We start from the raw sequence: 22,285 nt of genomic DNA, 5'->3' as shown, positions 1-22,285 counted from the left end.
TCAACTAAATTAGTATAAATACAGTAAATCTATAGTTAAATATACTGAATTAGACTAATTGTTTGGATCATCATTATTTTCATCCAAACAAGAAAAAAAAACTTTGGATCATTACTTTCGGATCATGTGATTGGCTAACCATCCTAACAAAAAATATCAACAGGTAGGGTGAATTATTGACCTGATTACCCAGGCCAACTTTTAGTTATTCATCTCATTTGATTTTTTCTATCAACATAATTCGGCTTAGTTTGGTAAAGCTTTTTCTTTTTAAAAGTAGTTTATGAAAGCTGTCTTTTAAAAGACAGCTTTTTAAAAGCTGCAGCACTTACGTTTGGTAAAATCAAATTAAAAAATGGCTTTTAATAAGTACAAGCACCATAATTGTGTTTGGTAAAACAGCTTTTAAAAGTTAAAAAAATTATAATAAACATGTTTATAACAAAAAAATAATTTTTTTTAAATTTTTTAAAATTTTATATAATATTTTAAAATAAAATAATGTTAAAATAAAAAATTCATAATAAACATAAATATAATAAATAAATTCTTCTATTTTTTAACTTTAAAATTTTATATAAGTATCATAAAATTTGTATGTAATCCAATGTTAGTACTGGGTACGTCCATTATCCACCTATGTATATTGGCTCACCTTTACAGATCATAAAAAATGGAACACATATCTCAAATAAACTACTCTTATGATTATATATCTATATTTACATATGTATATACATGTTGTTATTATAATTTGGACTAATGCTCATGCAAAAAAATTTTATGATTGGTTTTCATCAACCTCTTCCCGTTTCAAAGAACAGAAAAAAATAAACAAAGATAATAAATCTACTGAAAAAATACAAAATTAACGCAAAAAAAATAATATAAATAGATAGAAGTTCATACCTAATATGTGATAGAGATGTATTTGTGTAGAAATTTGTGAAGATTAGGTTGAAAAATAAAAAATATATGAAGATTGTGTTAGATTTTATGAAGGTTAGGAAGAGAAGTTAGAAATATATGAAAATTTTAATGGCAATATAATAGAGGGGAAATATGTGCGAAAAATGAAAAAAATTTGGTAAGCATAAGCCAGCTTTGAAAAGCTCCCTCTAGGTGCTTTCACCCCTAACTTTTAAAAGCCGCAAGCACAAGCACTTAAACTTTATAAGTTACCAAACGCAAAATGACGTACTTAAGCACCTCCTAAAAAAACTTTACCAAAGCCAGCCTTCATTTTTTTGGATGAAGAACCTGTGGGTCGAGTACCGTGTTTGCCAAGACAATTTATAAAAACTAAGAAAGCAAAAGCAAACTTGCTTCTTTGTTGACCTCTAATGACATTTTATAAACCAAAGGCAACGTCGTTATTTTCCTAACCAAACACTGCGTTAAACCACCGCGTCGTTCATGTTATCTTCGCCACCAATAATAACACACTTCTTCATTCTTTCCCAAATCCTTTCTTCAGATCTATCCAAGTCACTCTTCACGCTTAATTCTTCATTCTTATTGTGATGATTGTATTTTGTTTATTTTTTCGAATAAAATTTTAGGTTAGGATTATTATATATTTATACTTCAATCAACTTCAACCTGCGACATAAGTAGATAGATTCCTCTCTGTGTTTTCTACTTTTCTTCCAACCATGATTTTTTCAAGGATTGGGCGCTCACTCTCGCGCTCTTCACGCGCCAAAGTAAGAAACCTTTTCCTTTTTTTTTTCTCCTCTTTCGATCCGAGTTCCGTTTGCTCCTGAGAATATAGCGTAAAAGTTCCAACTTTGGATTTGGATTGCAGGATTATTTGCGCGGCGATGCGAAATTGGGAACCCTTCTCGGAGCTACGCGAACGAATGTGCATTCGGAAGGATTGGAGTTGGGATTAGGGTTTTTTAGGGGCTATGTTGCTCATGCTAGAGCTCGTGGAAACGGAATCCTTTCCAGTTTGCCTGATTTTAAGTGTGTTGCGGCAAACCCTAAGATTCATTACCGGTTGTTTTCCAGCGAAGGACCTAAGAAGAAGAGTAAGTTAGGATTTTTGCTGTGCGGTTTGTGTACTGTCTACTGTGTGCGTCTGTATTGGTCGTGGAAATGGAACTGATTCTGTTGTTGCTTTTATCTGCTGAATGAGCTGATTGCTTTTGCTTTAGGGATTGTTTGGATTCAGTTTTACAATTTTCTGATTGATGTTTGTTGTTGTTTTCTTAGCAGATTATGAGAACTTCTATCCCAAGGAGAAGAAGGAAATTCCAAAGGGGGAGGATAAAAAGCATGACTCTAAAGGTAAGAAAAAAAGAGAGGACATTCCGTGTGAAGTTATTATGGCAAATTGTGTGATTGGTGCACTAAGATCAACTAATGATAGGTTAACAGTTGCTTAACTTTTGCGTAGATCTTGTGGACTTGTAGATACTCTTTTAATTTTCCTTTATTCTTCTTGGATTTGGTGTATCTTTTACGTGCTATAACTTTGTGATGTGTACATTTGCACCTTCTAATTTCAGAAGAGTCAGAGACAAACACAGATGATCATGGAAGTTTTCAAGAGACTTTCATGAAGCAAGTTCAAAATTTTATCACTCCTTTATTGGTGATGGGGCTATTTCTTGGATCATTTAATTTTGGTCCTCGTGAACAGCAACAGGTAAGATAGCTTCAAGCATATTAGGAGTGCCTGTTGTGTGGTTTGAATTTGTTGTATCATTGAAGTTGGGTTGAGTTGAGAAATTGAGACATACAAATACCTGCTTTTCATTTGATGAAATGATTCCAAATGCATGAAAAGTTAACTTTGTGTGCTCAGATAACTGACACATTTTGCTGCTATTGTCTTCATTTTTTGATGGATTAGGATACATGGAAATTGCGGAGATCACAAAAACTATTTTGTGCTATATCATGTATTATACTACTTTGTTTGCTGAATTCTTTTGATGCTACACCAGTATCGAGCCCTGCATCCAATATTTCATTAGGATCCCTCCATGATTGCTTGTCTTCTCCTTAGTCCTTTTCTTATTTGCGTGTGTACTGTTGGGATTTTTTTTCCAGCGACTCTTGTATGAAAGCTTATTTCATTGATATACCTTTCCTGATTTTACTTGGTGGATTTTTCTTTGGCTAAAGTTATTCATATTGAAGCTCCATTAATAATTTTGCATTCTGTTAATTTCAAGAATTTGGTTGTTGCAAGTCTTAAATCTAGCTTGAGCTCTGCACTGTTTTCGCTACTTTTTATAAGGGTGACTTTGCATGATTTCTATGAGAGTATACCACTATTCTTCCTGGCTATAAGATGGTTTATTGTGTCTGCTTTTGTTAGTTTCTTTTATTTCATTATGATTCGTGTTGACATCAAGCACAATTTGACTACATGCAGATTAGCTTTCAGGAGTTTAAAAATAAGCTTTTGGAGCCAGGATTAGTAGACCATATTGTTGTGTCAAATAAGTCGGTTGCCAAAATATACGTGAGGAATACTCCTCGTAACCAAACGGAGAATGAAGTTATCCAAGGAACCCTCCCCGCAAAGGGAACTGGTGGGCAATATAAATATTATTTCAATATTGGAAGTGTGGAATCTTTTGAGGAGAAGTTAGAAGAAGCGCAAGAAGCACTAGGCATTGACCCCCATGATTATGTTCCTGTTACATATTCTTCTGAAATGGTTTGGTACCAGGAATTGATGAGGTTTGCTCCAACACTGTTGCTTCTGGGATCCCTCTTCTATATGGGAAGGAGAATGCAAGGTGGACTTGGTGTTGGTGGCGGCGGCGGTAATAAGGGTGCTCGTGGAATATTTAACATAGGGAAAGCCCATGTTACTAAAGTAGACAAGAATGCGAAAAATAAGGTTAATTGCTTTATTCTTCATCTTTTATAAGATGGCCATTTTGCTGAATCATTGTTTAACAGCATGTTTCCAGTTGCTCTCATTGCCTTGCAATTTTGGTTATTTATTCAAAGGAGATGTAGGTGGTGCATAACACAGTGCAGATACAAATTTCTTATTTCTACTCATATATTTACAGGTTTTCTTTAAAGATGTTGCTGGTTGTGATGAGGCAAAGCAAGAAATTATGGAGTTTGTCCACTTCCTTAAGAACCCAAAGAAATATGAAGAACTAGGGGCAAAAATCCCCAAGGGTGCTCTCCTGGTTGGTCCTCCTGGCACAGGAAAAACCCTTTTAGCAAAAGCAACAGCAGGGGAATCTGGTGTTCCATTTCTTTCGATATCTGGTTCAGATTTTATGGAGATGTTTGTTGGTGTTGGACCATCTAGGGTAAGAAACTTGTTTCAGGAAGCAAGGCAGTGTGCCCCTAGTATTATATTTATTGACGAGATTGATGCAATTGGTCGAGCAAGGGGACGTGGAGGTTTCTCTGGTGCAAATGATGAACGTGAAAGTACATTAAATCAGTTACTGGTGGAGATGGATGGTTTTGGAACCACTGCTGGGGTGGTTGTACTTGCGGGAACAAATAGACCTGATATCTTGGACAAAGCTCTACTTAGGCCAGGGAGATTTGACCGCCAGATAAGCATTGATAAGCCTGATATTAAGGGTCGTGACCAGATATTTCAGATCTACTTGAAAAAGATCAAACTTGACCACGAGCCTTCATTTTATTCACAAAGGCTGGCAGCCCTTACACCAGGATTTGCGGGAGCAGACATTGCTAATGTTTGCAATGAAGCTGCGCTGATTGCTGCAAGGGGTGAGGAAACACAAGTGACAATGCAACATTTTGAAGCAGCTATTGATAGGATCATTGGTGGTTTGGAGAAGAAGAACAGGGTAAGTTCTTTTTTAGATTTAGCTAAATGGATTTTTAGTGTAAAATACTACAATTGTCTTTTTAAACTCTAATATTTAATAAAAGTTTTCAGTGTTTCCCTTTCATCAAAGGTTATGGTGGCTAAGAAATAAGAAGGGATGGATAGGTTGTGTGGGAGTTGTGGAAAATAGCATTCTATTCCAAGTTATATGTATTGTTCAGTTAAATATGTAATCATATCTTATTGCTATAATAGATTGAAAATGTTGGACTGTTTAGAATCTGGAACTCTTGACTGCCCTTTTTCAACTTATTATTAGAGTTTCTCTAATAATATCTATGGTTTTCAACCAGGTGATAAGCAAGCTGGAAAGACGTACTGTAGCTTACCATGAATCAGGCCATGCCGTTGCAGGCTGGTTCTTGGAACATGCCGAACCTTTGTTGAAAGTTACTATAGTTCCTCGTGGCACAGCAGCTCTTGGGTTTGCACAGTATGTTCCAAATGAGAACCTTCTCATGACAAAGGAGCAGCTTTTTGATATGACTTGTATGACACTAGGTGGTCGAGCTGCTGAGCAGGTAATTTTCTCTCCATTGATATGTACTTGTCTTTTCCCATCACCTTTTTGTTTCTTCCCCTTGTTATTCTTTGTTGTAGTTAATGTTTGATCTCCTATTAAGAGAAGTAATGATGCTCATTGCTTAATTGCTGATTTTTCAATCTCAAGTCTTTATTACCGCCATATGTCATGGTTTACCAAACTCCAACCTTCAATGACAATAATCATTTAATTTTCTGCGCTGATGTAGATTCTCGTCGGAAGAATCTCAACTGGTGCGCAGAATGACTTGGAAAAAGTGACCAAGATGACATATGCCCAAGTAGCAATCTATGGTTTTAGCGACAAAGTTGGCCTCCTCTCTTTCCCTCCAAAAGAGGATTCGTTTGAGATGACTAAACCATACAGCAGCAAGACAGCTGCGATCATTGATAACGAAGTCCGGGAATGGGTGACCAAAGCTTATGAACGGACCGTAGCGCTCATCGAAGAACACAAGGAGCATGTTGCTGAGATCGCAGAGTTGCTTCTTGAAAAAGAAGTACTTCACCAGGAAGACCTTGTTCGAGTTCTCGGAGAGAGGCCATTCAAGCCTGCTGAACTCACCAATTATGATAGGTTCAAGCAAGGTTTTCAAGAGGTAGAGGAGAAGGTTGTAGAGAGAAGCACAGTAGAGAACCCTGAGGATAGTGATGGTTCTTCACCCTTAGAGCCCCAGGTTGTTCCCACATAGTTGAACTAGTTTCCGTCTGTTATTTGTACATGAGTTTGTTGTTTTTCCATTTCCTGGTATGATAAGGACATGACCTTTTATGATAACTGCAACGAGGAAAAATAATTCGTCCCCGATTTTTCTTTAATGGTATATACTGACTTAATAAAATTTAATTTCCACAATCCACAGAAATGTTGAGCCATTTAACTCCATGACAGTACGAGTTGAATAACACTGTTGCTAGTGTTAATCATAATGGAGAAATCCTAAGAACTCAAGTAACATAAACATTCTAGTTTCGATGGTTATATTTTCCTATGTACCCTTTCCTAAGAGAAGATAACTACAGTATTGAGATTAATGTAAACATTTTTAACGGTACAATACTACAATGTTAAAAAGAGCAGTGCAATGTCAGAAAAAAGTTGGAGGAATTTAATAATTTTACAGCTTGATCCAAACCAATAAATTCACTAACAAAAGAGAATATAAACCATAAATTTCACTAACATTTTATATGTTTTACAAACTCTTTTTGTTCACCTTTGCACATCTATGATATTGCAGTCGCATACAAGTAGGCGATATCAGAAGATATATTACATAAAACTATTAAATGATATTCGAAAATTTATGTTAGCTGGCAAAAATACTTTTGAAAAATGTGTATTTAATCTGAATTTTTGTGGAAATGTTTAGATAAATATTTGGAAGGTACATACAAAAAACTGGAGCAAAATTTAATCACTAAACCACTTTTTTCTTTCTTTTTTTTTTAAATTCAACCATAAAGAAATACAAAAAGCGTAAAATCACTAAATTTTAAGAATAAAAATATCTTATTTTTCTAATTATATTTGTAAAAAGTTGTATTAAAATTCTATTTTTAACAACATTTTTGATAATATATATTTTATATATGATTATTTTTGTCATTTTTAAATTCTTCTAAACCTTATTTATCGTTAATATTTTTTTGAAATTATTTTTATCAATTAATAGTAGTGTACTCTTATGGTAAACATAAAATCTGAAAAAGTATATATTATATTCAGTATTAATTGCGTCAAACAATGTATTAATTATGGTTTGACTGAAAAAATTGTCTCGCTCTTATGCTGTAATTTCTCTAATTCATTTTCCGCAAAAGTTTGTGTTAGAGACTCAACCCACAAAAGTGAGGAGAATCTTCTACTTCAATTTTCCACGAAGTCTTTTCTTTTTACGTTTAGTTTCGTTTACTTTAATTTGTATACAAAGTAGGCCAACTTAATTCTGGTGCCAATGGAAGAAAATAATGGACAGGATCAGTTCCATGAAGCTTCAAAGGCTAAGTACGATTGTCTTTTGTTTGGTAAGGCCTTAAATTCATCACAATTCACACCAATAATGCTTGCATTTCTTTCCAATTTATATGTTAATTTTGCCATGATTTTTCAGATCTTGATGACACCCTTTATCCTTTTAGTTCTGGTATGACAGTCCAGATCGGAGAAAAAGTTATAGGTAATGAACTTATTACATATTGAAGATTTATTTAATAATATGAACTTATGCTTTTAATTAAATGTTGAATGAATTTCACAACAGAGTATGTGGTACAAAAGATTGGTATAGAAGATGTGGCTAAGGTCCGTGAATTGTGCCTTGCGTTATATAAGACTTATGGAACAGTATTGGCTGGTTTCAAGGTATAGTCCAGAATTATTGCATTTTATCTGTCTAAAGTCTAAACCATTAATGAACTAATTTTTTTTTCTTTTCTCTTTGCTAGGCATTTGGACATGATTTTGACAATGAAGAGTTTAATAGGTGATTATTGATTTGATTTTCCAATTTATATATTTCACTATTTGGCAAATTCTATTGTTAATCATCATCAAGTTGAAAGTTGAAAGTTGAAACTAATGTGGATATGTTATTTTGTGTTTGAACAGTTTTGTACATGAGGCATTGCCATATGATGATGTACTGAAACCAGACCCTATTCTAAAGGACATTTTACAAAACCTGCCTCTCAGAAAGATTGTAAGTTTCTCTATTATTTTATTTGGACCACAAAGCTTGCACAAATTAATTTTAAAATGGAACCCAAGATGAAATACGTGAATATGGAATTTTTGTTTTCTATGGAGAGACTCAAGCATGTTTCTCCCAAGATGCTAGATACTTGAATCCAAGTATCAACTCAATATGTAAAAGCATGTATCTTGCAATTTGCAAAAAGTTAATTCATAAGAATGAATCATCTTAATTTTTTTTAATTGTTTTGTCAAATATTATGTTTAGTTTTTTTTTTTTAGTGAAATTAAGAAAAAATGTGTGAAAAAAGATATTAAATAATAAAAAATTACAATTAAAAAAATTATTGAAAAGATCTATTCTGTAGAATCTATCATTTCAGTTTGCAAAAAATATGTTTTTAGAGACTACAAACTCTTTTTTTTTTTTTTTTCACAAACTGGTAGAAAAAAACTTTTTTCACAAATGACCAGAAACTTAAAATAAACCTTCTTATTGGGAGAAGCCTATCACTATATATTTCTGCATTTCACTCACAGATCCCAATTTAAGGCATTACACCAAAACTATACCCATATACGAAATTTCAGCCACAAAACTTCTCCATTTGTTTTTAAATAGTTTAATTATTCTGTTAATTTTTATAGTTTCACCAAATTTTTAATTAGGATTCTATTTTTTTTTTAATTAGTTTTTTACATTATTTTTAATTTTGTAATTAGATCATTTTCATGTCAAAAATATTAAAATTAACAGAATATTTCTCTCAAAATCTATACGGTCAAATATCAAATTAGGTTTTTAATTATGAATACCTTTAATTTGCGATGAAATATTATGTTAATTTTAACGTTTTTTATATAAAAAGGATCTAATTACCAAATTTAAAACAGTGTAGGGACCGAATTAAAAAATATATATATATATATATAAAGACCTAATTGAAAATTCAGTGAAATTTCAGAGACTAATAGCGTAATTAAACCTTTTTTAATTTATTTATCCTTTTTTCATTTTTTGCTTTTAGATTTTTACAAATGCAGACAATGCTCATGCCGTTAGAGTGCTTAAAAGGCTTGGACTAGAGGACTGCTTTGAGAGAATCATAGACTTTGACACTTTGAATTCCTCTAATAATAACATAATGGATCCTGCTCATGATTACCAACATGGCATTGATGGTGAATCAAAGCCAGTTAGTGCAAGAATATGTGAGATTTATGAGTATATGAAAAACCCTCCTGATTCTTCTTATATAGACACGGTGCTTCCTAGGACCCCGGTTGTCTGCAAGCCCTTTGAATATGCATTTCAAAAGCTTTTCAAGATTGCTAATATTGACCCCCAAAGAACAGTAAGCACTCTAATCCAGTAATAATTCCTTACATTTTAACATTTTTTATTTGATTAACTTTTTTCTATGTCAGTCTTAGTTGCTGTTTTATTTTGGGAGTATATATAATACATGCATGTTATTGATGAATCTCAAATTATCATAGTAGGGTGGTTTAATTTTTTACATAAAAATGTTTTCAGGTGAAAAAATACTTAAGATGTGAGTTACGTATTATTTCATACAATTTAGTTAATTATATTAAATTCTCTAACAGTTTTTACCAATTATGTCAATTTAATCACTTTATTATTATTATTATTATTATTATTATTATTATTATTATTATTATTATTATTATTATTTGTGATAGATGAGATGGGTGATTTACATGTTTTTTTTTTTTGTTAATTTGGTATTTGCAGCTGTTCTTTGATGATAGTATCCGCAACTTACTGATGGCCAAAAGCTTTGGCATTCACACTGTCGCAGTAAGTACAATTTCATTAATTATTTGCTACTTAGGATATATATTTGGTCTATGAATGAATTTTATTTATAATTAAACTTAATTACACAATACATTAATTCATATAATCTTTTCTCTATTCGATTTAACAAATGGGACGAAACTCACGAGGCCTGCCTATATAACTTGTCAAAAAAATGCGGGCCAAACTAAAAATTTAAAATCATTATAATTAAAAAAATTCGTCTAACTTGCACTATTTAATTCGTTGATCTTGGTGGGATGAACTTAGCTTTTTCGGTGGACCTGTCTTTTTTTGATAATTGAAAATATTCTAAATTATAATAATTTAGATTATGTTTTATATTTGATTGGTTAGAAAATAAAGATATTTAATTATATATTTTAGATAATATTTATTTTATTTGTTATAATATTAATTTTATTATTTTATTTTAAAAAATTGTTAATATTATATTTATTATATATTTAAAATGATAAAAACTTTAATATTTATGAATTTAAAATTTTTTTTTATATCTTTAAAAATTATAAAGTTATTGAAATAGTTATTAAATTATATATATTATTTAATATTTAATAATTTATTAATAAAAAATTTAATAAAAAAATTGACTAACTTAGCCGGTCAACTTACCATTAGATGAGAAAAAAAAAATTTTTCTGAATGGTTTCACTAGGTAGGACAGGGTGGCCAGCCCGCCATTTTTGCCCCCAACCAACATTGCCTTAATTATAAATCTATTAAATAAGCCATTAGTGTAGCTACAATCTTCCATGCATCTTTCTAACTACCTAGTTTCCTTTTTCTTCCTCCGAATCTATATATGTCCATTTGACATTTAATGTCATTTATGATCATGTTCAAAAGAGAGAAAAGGTTACTTTTTTTTTGCTAAATTTCAAGTGCTCTTTTTAGTGTATTAGGGCAGTAAATAAGCATATATCTTGTGAAAAAAGTCACACTCAATCATCCGCTCAAAAAAATAAGAAAATAATTTTACTACTCCTTAGAATACTAGTGCAATTCACACGCAACATATTTTTATTATTTTTCTTAAAATACCTCCTTTTACTCTTCAATTCTACTTTATACTCCATATTGTTTGCTCTTGTGTGTTTCTATCATTCTTTCTATTTATCTCTATGCTTCTTTCATTCTTTTCTCTTATGTTAAAATACATAAATATATAATAATTAATTTTTTTTATACACTTAACATTTTTGTTTTGATTTAGGAGTAATCTAGGTAGAAAATTAAAATGTTAATAGATAAGAAGTAACATTATGCACTCCATGAAGAATATAATTCATAATGATTAAAATTAATTAAAAATGAAATGCTGATAGTATGTAGTGTGACTGTGTGAGATTGTGAATTTAATGTAAAATAGTTCAAATTCAAATTACGAAATATCACATGGATGCATTATTATAATTACAATAAATAACTATCTTTAACAATTTAATTTTTTCTTTAATATTTTACTAATTTTTAATATAAAATAAATAATAAAATATGGACTATTTCAGTTTTTAGTGCATGCTAATCCACTAATAATAAGTATTATATTGTAATAACATTTAATGAGATCATCAGTGCATCGATCAAAAATATAAAAACAAAAATAGACTTTTCAGTACGTATTAATATATAGTAAAACAAAATTGAAGAGAAAGAAAACTAATATACTTGATAAAATACAATAACGTGAATCACATTTCTAATTAATTACTGCAGATGGAAGGTAAAATTTCACATGCAATTATCACGTGAAGTTGATAATTAAAAATCGTTAAATGATAATTTAGTTAAATTGTTAAATCATCTAATAATTTTTAATTATTAACTTTATATGAAGACAATTGCATTTAAGTATTTACCCGAATTAAGTTATATCTACATTCATGCAGGTGGGTACTTGCATTGAAACTGCAGGAGTAGATCATTCATTGAAGAGCATCCATGATATCAGGAACGCATTTCCAGAGCTCTGGAAACAACGCCCATGAAACCTCGTCTTTGGAATGATTTTACATGCAAATTAAACGTAATATCTCATCAAATTTGATAAGGAACATGCACTTGTGTGGGACAATTGCCCCCATTAAATTTAGGAAAATAAATAATCACTATGTATGAATATCTAATTTTCATATTATTTAAAATAAATAATTAAATTTGGATCATGTGGATTCGCGAATTAGTGACAACTGTTTCTTATTCTGTTATTGTGGAAGGACAACCTTATGGTTTTTTCAAACCAAATAGAGGTATTCGACAAGAAAATCCTCTATCCCCCTATCTTTTTTTTTTTGTGCAGAAGGTCTCTCCTTCTTGTTACACAAGGCAGAACAAAGCAGACTAATTAAGGGTCTTCAGATACATAGGCAATGTCCCAAGGTCAACCACCTCCTATTTGCTGATGATTCCATTTTATTCTGTAAGGTTAATCCTGAAGCATGTTCAAATATCCTGCAGTTATTGAATTCTTATGAAAGCATCAGTGGCCAGAGGGTAAATCTTAATAAATCTGCTGTATTCTTTAGCCACAACACTCCGTCCACTACTCGTACACTACTGGCTAACTCTATGAATATTAATCATATTGGGGCTCAGGATAAATACCTTGGTTTGCCTTCTACAGTCTCTAAATCAAAAAAGGCTTCTTTTAGTATGATCAAAGAAAAGGTTCGAAAAAGAATCCAAGAGTGGAAGCGCAATCTTCTTTCGTCAGGTGGTAGACACGTATTGCTTAAGGCAGTGGGAGAAGCTATTCCTATTTATACATTGTCTTGCTTCAAGTTGCCTGATGGTTTAATTTCGGAAATTCACTCTCTACTTTATCAGTTCTGGTGGGGACAAAAAGGTTCTGAAAGGAGGATGGCTTGGATTAGCTGGGACACTATGACTCACCCACGAAAAGAAGGAGGCCTTGGATTTAAAGATCTCAAAATCTAAAATCTGGCGCTTTTAGGCAAACAGTTTTGGCGAATTGTAACACAGCCTACTTCCTTATTATCCAAAATCTTAAGAGGTAAATACTTTAGCAATGGTAATGATATAACGGCAGAAATTGGAGTCTTACCTTCTTGGGGATGGAGGAGCATACTGGAAGGCCGAAAGATTGTTGAAAAATGTCTTAATTGGGCTGTGGGTACTAGTGAGAATATCTGAACCTTTGAGAATCCTTGGCTGCCTCATCCGTATCCTTTAATGATTTCTGACATGTCAAATAGACAGGCTATTTCTGAGTTATTTCCAAGAGTTAAAGATCTAATTACTGAAGATAGAAATTGGAATCAGAATCTCATTCAAGAGCTATTTCCCCAAGACGTTGCAAACAGGATTTTGTCAGTTAAAGTTCAGCAGAGTAGGGACAAATTGCAATGGGATTTGAACAAATCCAAGCAATATGATACAACTTCAGGTTACAGAATTGACTATTTATTTTACCATCTGCCTCTGGAGCTTTGCCCTAATTATATGCAACAGAAAAAGCCGTGGATTGATCTATGGAAGTTGAACTTGCCTCACAAAATTAAGCTATTTATCTGGAAAGCTCTCCATGGCCGGCTCCCGGTGCTTGCTCAAATTCATCACCGCATCCCATCTATATCACCAATATGCCCCTGCTGTCATGAAGCCACCGAAACAGTCACTTATTGTTTGATCGATTGCTCTAGAATTAAAGACGTATGGTCTCAGAGTTATCTTCGTGATTGTCTTCCCCCTCAGAGTTCTAACGACTTTTGGACATGGTGGACTGCATCAACAGAGATACTTAACCCGTTGAAGAATGCTGACCGTAATCCTCAATTGCTTGCCATCATTTGCTGGAACTGCTCGAAAGCTCGCAACCAGTTGATTTTTGAAGGTTCTACTTCTATGCCGTCTGTCATTCTAGCAAGATCTGTCAAGTTGCTCCGTGAAATCCAAAGAACTCCCAGTTTAGGTCGTCATCTCCATGAGACAAGCTCTTAGGTGCATTCAATTTGATTTATCATTATTTCTTCTTTAAGATTTTTCTTCGTTTTTCGACCACGCACCGTTGGATGAATACCTTCAGTGTAGTGTTTTTGGAAAATCCCCACCTTTTATTATGCTGTCCTACTTTTGGACATCTTTGTATTTCATTTTTAATAATTAATGAAATATAATCTATTATCTTTGGAAAAAAAATATTATTTAAAAAAAATTAATTTATGTGTGAACAAATTTATGTTATTAAAAATTAACACAACTATAAAAACTATTGTATTATATACGTTTAATCTATTTAGATTTAGAAAGAAAATGCTCAAATAAAAAATAAACAACTAATAATAATAATAATATGTAAGTTAATAACTATACTTATTTAATATTTCACAAATATATTATATTCTTAGTATCAACTCTTGTCTAGATATAGCTTATTAGCTTATGAAGTTTATCAAGGAGTGGATTATATTTTAATATATAAAAGTTAAGTGTACCAAACAAAACTATGCTGAATCATAGTTAATTACATATACTTGAGACGTCATTGGTGACCACAAAAACGAGTGTGTATATATATAATTTGAAATCATTTCATCTCATGCTTTGAAATTTAGGGTCTAATTAATAGTTTAAGATTATAATTATTAATAGAAAATTTAAAATTTTATTATTTTTTATAAAAGTAATTTTAATTAATAATTTTAATATTTGTTTTTAGAAGACATATTAACTAATAAACTCTAAAAATTATTTAAAAAAATTAATTTAAAGATGTGTAATATTACTTTCGATAAAAAGACTATTATTCTTTTATTTTGTCCTGCATTCGTGTATATATCTTTATTAGTGAGAATTGATTCAACATTGCACTAATGATACAATAATTCAAGTGATAATTGGAACTTGATTCTCTTAATAATAAATTCCATATAATGTTGACACAAACAGTGCCAGTGCGTGTCACACAAATAATAAATGAAAATAAATCAAATTAAGAAACCTATGTTTACATTGGGCTGCTTCAGTTTCTTTTTAAAAAAAATATGAAAAAATATGTATGAGAATCCAAATGCGAACCGCGAAGTATAAAATTATTTGAGCAGAAGAAGAAGACACGGTCGTTGGTTGTTGTAACTGTTATATGGGAGACTTGGAGATGAAGAAATAACTTGTCAAGATGTAAGAACTACCACGTGGTACAAGTCAGAAAGAGAAAGCTCAACCAAATTGTAGGGAAGAAAAAGAAAAAAAAAATGCATGCATGATTAAATGATAATTACTCACGTAGATATATTTTTAGGGTATTGCTAGGGAACTAATGGCCTAAGTGTACGCTAAATCTTTGGTCGATAAATAAAATAAACATCACTCTTATTATTCAGAATAATAAACATCTCATCATGTCATAAAATTATTCATTCCAAAAGTTTAAACTGATTTTGGGGTTCACGAAGGATCAAACTCTTAACTTTTTGGATCTAGAAGTCTAATACAATGTTATGAACCCACTCATCCAAAAAACGTAACCTGACAGGACAATATAACACTAATGTTATATCTCTAATACTTCCTAAACCTCCATTGTACATATTATACGCTTAGGCCATTAGCTCCCTATAATAGAAGTTATTAAATAATTTAACATATATAACTAAATTATTTAATATAATGTATATTGATGTTTAAATTATCCTTTTTCTACATAGAAATATTTAAAGAAATAGAGTTAAACAAGGGTGGAATGATATTACAACAATAATTTTTTAAAAAGATTTTTTTATCGGATGTTAAATATTTTTAGGTGACTACTTTAATTTTTTTATGTGAAAACAATATATAAAAATTATAAAATAATTTAACATGTTTAACTAAATTATTATTTAATAATTTTTATTAATTATTTTCGCATAGAAACAATTTGATATATATATGAGTATCTATCATATTTTTATATTTATTTCTGTAATCTATTCTCATAATGTTAATTAGTATAAGGTTAAATGCATGTAGTTCATTCCAACTGATGAAGTATTTTTCTATTTATATATTAAAAATCACCACTATATATTTAAATAAATAAATATATTATTTAATTTATTTTTAATATATATTTTATATTTTAATATTTATTTTATGTTAATAGTTAATTTTTAATATACACATAAAATTTCTCTATTTCTAATATATAAACAATATATATATATATATATATATAAAAGAAAGACAGCCCAATATTGAATTATTTATTTTTTGAGACATAGTTCAAAATAATATTATTTTTGTGAAAAAGATTAGTATATCCCAAAGTGAATAATTAATAATTAATTTTTGTAGTTTAATTTTAATATATTAATAATATAAAATATTTTATACAATTATTTCAGTATTTTTTTTGCATTATCATTTAAATAATTTATATAAAAAATAATTATTTTTACTAACATAACAATACATAATTAAATATACGTATAAAATTTATTTTGCAATGACAATGCATAAAATTATATTTTTAAAGAAAACCACGAAATTTTTTTGTTATAATAGATACTAGTAAATCAATAGATATTTATTAAAATAAATATAAAAATAAAAAACAAATTAGTTGTGATAATATGAGGTTTATAACTTAAATAAGATATTTAAGTTTAAATTTTTAAAATAATAAAATAGTATTTTTTATAAATTATATATAACAAATAGTATTTTAGCAAAAAAGTTGGACACGAATTCATACTAAGTCCGAATTAAATATTTAATTCTTAATTTTATTTTTAATTAGATTTTGACATTCAACAAGCTATTCCAAACGTCGTCGTTCTAGAAGAGTTAAGAGTGACCAACAATCGCTTTCTACGAACGCGATTCTCCAAGAATCTGTTTCATATTTTCAACGGCGCACTGTTCAGTGTTTCTTCTTTCTATTTAAAGTTTCAACCTTCCCCTTCTCACTTCAATTCTCCATTCTCACTTCTCTCTCATTTTTCTCCCCTGCGGAAATCCAATTCATCCTTTTTCCCTGTAAGTTTTCCATTATTGGATCTGCATTTCTTCCACACCCCACTTACTCTACTTTGTAAAAACAGAAACTTTTTCCCGTTTCAACTGTTACTTTTTTCGGATAGTGACTTCGGCTTTTGGGTATATGTTAATTTTCCCTCTTCTGTAATGGGTTTCGGCTTATGCTTAATAGAGTTCTTTTTGGATTGAGATCGTCTAAAGTGGGAATTAATTAGTAACTACCCACCTTAGATGATCCAAATCCTTGTTTCTGTGCAAAGCTTTTAGTTATCAATTGTTTATTTGTTTATGAAGTTGTTAGTTTTTGATATGGAAATTCATATAGGTACTCCAAGTTGATATTTATTTATTTTTTAATCTGAAGGGTTCTATTGTTAAAATGCTCTTATTTATTTATATTTATTTTACAATTAGGCATATCAAACTGAACTCTTAAGTCAAAATGGAAAATGGACATCAGTTCCAGGAGGTTTCAAAGGCAAAATATGACTGTCTTTTATTTGGTAAGCCTTTTAAGGATCACTGCTGAATTTTCCTTTTGTTTTCTTACTTGCATCATTCATGATGCTGTCTTATATATAACTTGCTTTGGTTTGATGATTTGCAGATCTTGATGACACCCTTTATCCTTACAGTTCTGGGTTGTCGGCTCAGACAGCAAAGAACATTGAAGGTACCGGGTTGTTTGATATATTTGGTTTTGTTTTTGTGTGTGTGTCTAAAAAATGACCTGTTTTTGAATCTGAAAGTGTTATTATGCTTGCATTGCTCAGAGTATATGCTACAAAAGCTTGGTATGGAGCCTGCTGAACTCCCTGAAGTGAACCAATCATTATATAAGATTTATGGGACAACAATGGCTGGTCTGAGGGTATTATTTAATCAACCTTATATTTGATCTATTTATTAAATATACTTTTACAGTTGTTGATAAATGAACAAGTCATTTCCCTTTTGTCTTCTATTATATCCTTCCAGGCAATTGGCTATGACTTTGACTATGATGACTTTCATAGGTAACACACACATTTGTTTGTCCATTTTATTGTTCTTCACATTCATTTTAATCAAGTTGAATTATTTTAAATAGGTATCTAAAACAATTTTGTGTTGTACAGATTTGTTCATGGGAGATTGCCATATCACTTGCTGAAACCAGATCCAGTTCTAAGGGGTACTTTGCAAAGCCTCCCTATTAGGAAAGTGGTAAGGTCCTCTCTATTTTTCAATATACTATTGTGAAAGTAATATCTGATTAGATAATGATGATGAAGTTTTCTTTGTTTTACCCCTTTTCAGATTTTTACAAATGCAGACCATAGTCATGCAGTTCGGGCACTCCAAAGGCTTGGACTTGAGGATTGCTTTGAAAGAATCATAAGCTTTGATACTCTGAATCCCTCCAACAAGATCAATACACTTGATGTTAAAAATGGCAGCGAATCCAAACCAGTTTCCACTGGAATTTTCGATTTCTATGAGTACGTGCGCCACCCAGGCCCTGACGTGATACTTCCAAAGACCCCAGTTGTTTGTAAACCCTTTGAAGATGCATTTGAGAAGGTTTTTGAGATAGCAAATATTGACCCTAAGAGAACAGTAAGATTACCGATTCTTCCCTTACCAGTGTAGCCTTTCTAAATGGCATGCTTCTTATACAACTCTCCTTTGTAACATTTTCTCTTTTCAGTTGTTCTTTGATGATAGTACCCGCAATTTACTGACAGCCAAACGCGTAGGCCTCCACACAGTTGTGGTAAAGATTCCTATCCCAACTACTTTACTGATTAATGAACTAAATTAGTCGTAAAAGCGGATGGAATTGCATTTTCACATTTTATTGTCGTTAGTTTTACATGTTGATCAGTGGAATGGACCAGAGTGTTGTTTTAATTGACATTCAATATTTAGTGCACTGAATTAGCATCTAATGGTTCATTTGAAATGCCACATGAATGCAGGTCGGTACTTCCGTTCGAACTACAGGAATTGATCATGCTTTGGAAAGCATCCATAATATCAGGGAGGCATTTCCAGAACTCTGGGAAGCCAGCGAAAAGCATGAAATTGTCAAATATAAGGTTGCTATTGAGACATCAGTGAAAGCTTAGTCTAGGATACAAGTTTAGTGCCTTGTTTTGTGTAGACGCCTGTCTCATCAATGTAATTGTTATTTGAATTTTTATTAAATATGAGTATTTTGTTCAGTACTAGAGAGCTTTCTATCATTGCAATTTTAAAGCACATGTTTGCATGTTATTGCCAATAATCCAAACTGTAGTTTATTATAACTGAGAATTTCAGATTTCTTAATAACGAATGAATATTGTAAAGTGAATATCAGAGAATCCTTGTCAAGAAAGGAATGAATATATTTCATGTTAGGTTTCAGCAAAAATAATAAAATAAATAACCATTATACTAATACTAATAATGTTGCTGTTACACGGTAAATTAAAATTAATCTCAAGACATAGACAAAAAGACCTAATAAAAGAATCAACTCCTTAGTGAGTACTTTTTTCCTGTGAAAGCTTGGAACTTTGGTTCTTGTGGCTTTTGGGTTATTTCTGCCTTGTCTTGATTAGTGAATTTCTGAGAGGCCTTAACACGGAAAAAAAATAGTGAATATTACCAAGATTTACAAACTCGCAAGATTTATTATACACAGATAGGACTCACACTCACCTTGTGTGGTCTTGACCCAAAGAGAAGCTTCCCAGAAGTTATAGTATTCGATGAAGATTTGGAATCAGAACTCTTGTGTTCATTGTCACCTTGCTGTTTTGCCATACAAAAGGAAGAAGAAGCTTGTTTATCTGATGGTGTGGATGGCTTCCCATCTAAACGCCTTGCAGAACCAGAGAATGGTGCAAACTCTCCAATCTTTATTAGAATGTCAGTGTCATCAGCTGAAAGTGCACAACATAGACTAAACTCAAAAGCTGTCATGAAATTTTACACTAGACCAAACCGTTCATGTAAAAAGAAAAAACAAAAGTAAACCCATTTTGTTTACACATTACTTGATTGAATAACAATTTAAAACTCTTTTACGCTCGCATGACATAGAAAATAAATCAAAGAAATAATCACAACCTTCTTGCTGTTGTTTCCTGTCAAATGAAGTAGATGGCAACTGTTTCTTAACTTCTTCTTTATAATCAAGAGGTGGAGCAAAATCAACTTCACAGTCTGTTTCAACGAGGCTGATAGCATGAGATGGCTTAGTTTCAATCACATCGATGTAGTACTCTTTGTTGTTGTATGGAATCATTATTGTGTCGCCAGTTGTTACACATGAGAAGCTCCTCAGATTAATCTCCAGCCTGAATATAATAGAAAAGAAAGAAAAATATCATTGAACTATTGTTATGTGAAGCATGTAAAAATTATCTAAGATTCAATTAAATCTGGTATTCCATATACATTGCTTTTATATTTGAGAGATCCATGAAATCCTTTGTGTGAGGCTGCAGCTTGAGGTATGTTCCTTTTACAAGTGTGGTGCTTTTCAGAAGTACAAGATCTCCATCTTCCAGCTGCATATTTTTCATCATCTGATAACAACAAATGTAACAAAAAACAGCACAAATTGTAAATGAAAAAGAGTTCAATTTCAATGTAATGTCAACATAATTAGAGAAACTATTTGTATTTATAATACAATGTTTGATTAGATGTTTACAGATAATGGCATAAAGAAAGAGATTAATATGAACAAATAACAAAAGACAATCACATACCCAACTCGGTACACAAATTTTTCTCTCTTCAGCAGTGAATTCTAGGACTCCACAATGAGAAAATTTTCCATTAGAAAGATGTCTCATTTCAAATAACATAGGGTATTCCACTCCAGCATACACTGTAATGTTTACAAATTATATGAATAAGCTTATTAATCTAGCTCATAGGTGAAAAAAGATTGAATTAAATTACTGAAAGCACACATATATATTTCACTCACAAAGATTATTAAGTGCTGAAGGGGGCATGATAACTGGTGGCAAAAAGAATACACATTAGCATTTACAGGCATAAAAAAAAAGTATCAAATCTCATAACTACTTCATATCAATTAGCAAAACGTAACATGTTAGTATACATACTCTTATTGCCCGATTCCAAATTTGACTGCAAAAGAAAACAAAAAGGCCATAATCAGTTTAAGATTCGTAGTAAATAAATACACAAATAGAATGCATAACAATGTTGTGATGCAATTGATTCATACAAAGTGCATACTATGGCTATTAAAGTAACCCAACGTTTTTTAATTTAAAAAAAAAATGTTACTAAAAAGGGTTATTAACACTTTTTAAATAGGTTTAATTAGGTCTTTCAATTAGTTGTAATTAGGTCTTTCTTATTGTAAAAAAAAAATAGAATTAACTGAATAAATTAAAGGTATTTATAATTAAAAATCTAATTATATCTTTGATCACATATATTTTAGAAGAAAAAATATGTTAATTTTAACGTTTTTAATATGAAAAGGACTTAATTATAAAATTAAAAGCAATGTAAAAATTCAATTAAAAAAAACCTAATTAAAAATTTAGTAAAATTATAAGACTAACAGGGTGACAGTGGAAGACTCGATCTTTATATAATATACCTTTTCAGTGGAAGAAACAGGGTAACAGTGGTAATAATTTTTAAAAGCATAATCCTCCTCCTCCTCGCCGCCCTCCTCATCATGATTCACGTAGACTTCTTCATCTTCTTCGCTGATGTAGTAATCACCCTGCAAAACCATTTAAAAAAAAAATAAACAAAAACCGTGATTAATTACCACGCACGAAACCATCAAAACACCAACTAATACAAGTTCTATTAAAGCTTTTATTTTTAGTTACAAATTCAAACAAGGCTAAGGATTCTGAAATAGCTCATAAGTCATAACTCGTTAACGTACCATGCCAAATTGGTCCATTGGTATTTGGTAATGCACGATAATAAATATGAAACTGTGAACCCAAAGGAATTCTACTGAAAACAATTAAAGAGTCGGGCTTGGATTCCTTGCCTACTTAACTTCCCGGAAAATGGATTCACCGGGTTTAGTAATGGAAGCCTAGAACAGAGGCGGGGAAACTATTAACACAACACTATTCTTAATCGAAATATATATTAGTAAAATTCAAAGAGCAGATAAAGAATGCGTTTTTGATCGATTGAATTATGAAAGTAAAACCAAATATATATAGAGTATTATCTATAAAAGATAAAAGTAAAAATAAGATAAAAAATAATATAAAGATGAGATAAAATAAAGACTAAAATTGTAATTCTGTTAGGTTAAATTTGTAAACTATAAAATTTTTTTATTATTGTCATGAATTAAAGTAGAAAATAATTGATTAAG

At 31.0% G+C, this 22,285-nt stretch overlaps 4 protein-coding genes across 6 annotated transcripts; 3 read left to right on the top strand and 1 right to left on the bottom strand.

Annotated features, from left to right (window-relative positions):
* Positions 1-1,323: 1,323 nt before the first annotated feature.
* On the top strand, positions 1,324-6,211 carry LOC130967670 (ATP-dependent zinc metalloprotease FTSH 10, mitochondrial-like). 2 transcript variants are annotated; one of them, XM_057892630.1, is made up of 8 exons: positions 1,324-1,706; positions 1,808-2,033; positions 2,218-2,292; positions 2,514-2,653; positions 3,389-3,862; positions 4,041-4,808; positions 5,143-5,370; positions 5,602-6,211. In XM_057892630.1, exons 1-8 carry the CDS (start codon positions 1,656-1,658, stop codon positions 6,082-6,084), a joined length of 2,445 nt encoding a protein of 814 aa, XP_057748613.1. In that variant the 5' UTR covers positions 1,324-1,655; the 3' UTR covers positions 6,085-6,211. The 2 variants fall into 2 exon arrangements, with proteins under 2 accessions (XP_057748613.1, XP_057748614.1); XM_057892631.1 differs by having other exon boundaries at positions 1,325-1,706; positions 2,221-2,292.
* A 1,056-nt stretch (positions 6,212-7,267) lies between these two features.
* LOC130965261 (uncharacterized protein C24B11.05-like) lies at positions 7,268-11,978 on the top strand. The gene is made up of 8 exons (XM_057890001.1): positions 7,268-7,420; positions 7,507-7,572; positions 7,657-7,757; positions 7,841-7,878; positions 8,004-8,094; positions 9,116-9,442; positions 9,847-9,912; positions 11,826-11,978. The coding sequence occupies exons 1-8, from the start codon at positions 7,351-7,353 to the stop codon at positions 11,922-11,924; spliced, it is 858 nt and encodes a 285-aa protein (XP_057745984.1). The 5' UTR covers positions 7,268-7,350; the 3' UTR covers positions 11,925-11,978.
* Positions 11,979-16,776: 4,798 nt separating this feature from the next.
* Positions 16,777-19,127, top strand: LOC130966000 (uncharacterized protein C24B11.05-like). 2 transcript variants are annotated; one of them, XM_057890746.1, is made up of 9 exons: positions 16,777-16,914; positions 17,329-17,417; positions 17,522-17,587; positions 17,688-17,785; positions 17,893-17,930; positions 18,033-18,120; positions 18,214-18,513; positions 18,605-18,670; positions 18,876-19,127. In XM_057890746.1, exons 2-9 carry the CDS (start codon positions 17,357-17,359, stop codon positions 19,023-19,025), a joined length of 867 nt encoding a protein of 288 aa, XP_057746729.1. In that variant the 5' UTR covers positions 16,777-16,914; positions 17,329-17,356; the 3' UTR covers positions 19,026-19,127. The 2 variants fall into 2 exon arrangements, with proteins under 2 accessions (XP_057746729.1, XP_057746730.1); XM_057890747.1 differs by having other exon boundaries at positions 16,850-17,034.
* Positions 19,128-19,287: 160 nt separating this feature from the next.
* On the bottom strand, positions 19,288-21,853 carry LOC130969517 (uncharacterized). Its single transcript, XM_057895272.1, has 9 exons — positions 21,836-21,853; positions 21,536-21,664; positions 21,027-21,051; positions 20,885-20,917; positions 20,661-20,782; positions 20,344-20,474; positions 20,014-20,243; positions 19,603-19,826; positions 19,288-19,518 (listed from the first exon to the last, which is right to left on the bottom strand). The coding sequence occupies exons 1-9, from the start codon at positions 21,851-21,853 to the stop codon at positions 19,414-19,416; spliced, it is 1,017 nt and encodes a 338-aa protein (XP_057751255.1). The 3' UTR covers positions 19,288-19,413.
* Between the last annotated feature and the right edge of the window lie 432 nt (positions 21,854-22,285).

This window comes from Arachis stenosperma, chromosome 3 (genome assembly GCF_014773155.1).
Source record: "Arachis stenosperma cultivar V10309 chromosome 3, arast.V10309.gnm1.PFL2, whole genome shotgun sequence".
NCBI classification, from domain to species: domain Eukaryota; kingdom Viridiplantae; phylum Streptophyta; class Magnoliopsida; order Fabales; family Fabaceae; genus Arachis; species Arachis stenosperma.
Note: the sequence above shows the minus strand (reverse complement) of the source record. Positions and strands in the feature narration are given on the sequence as shown.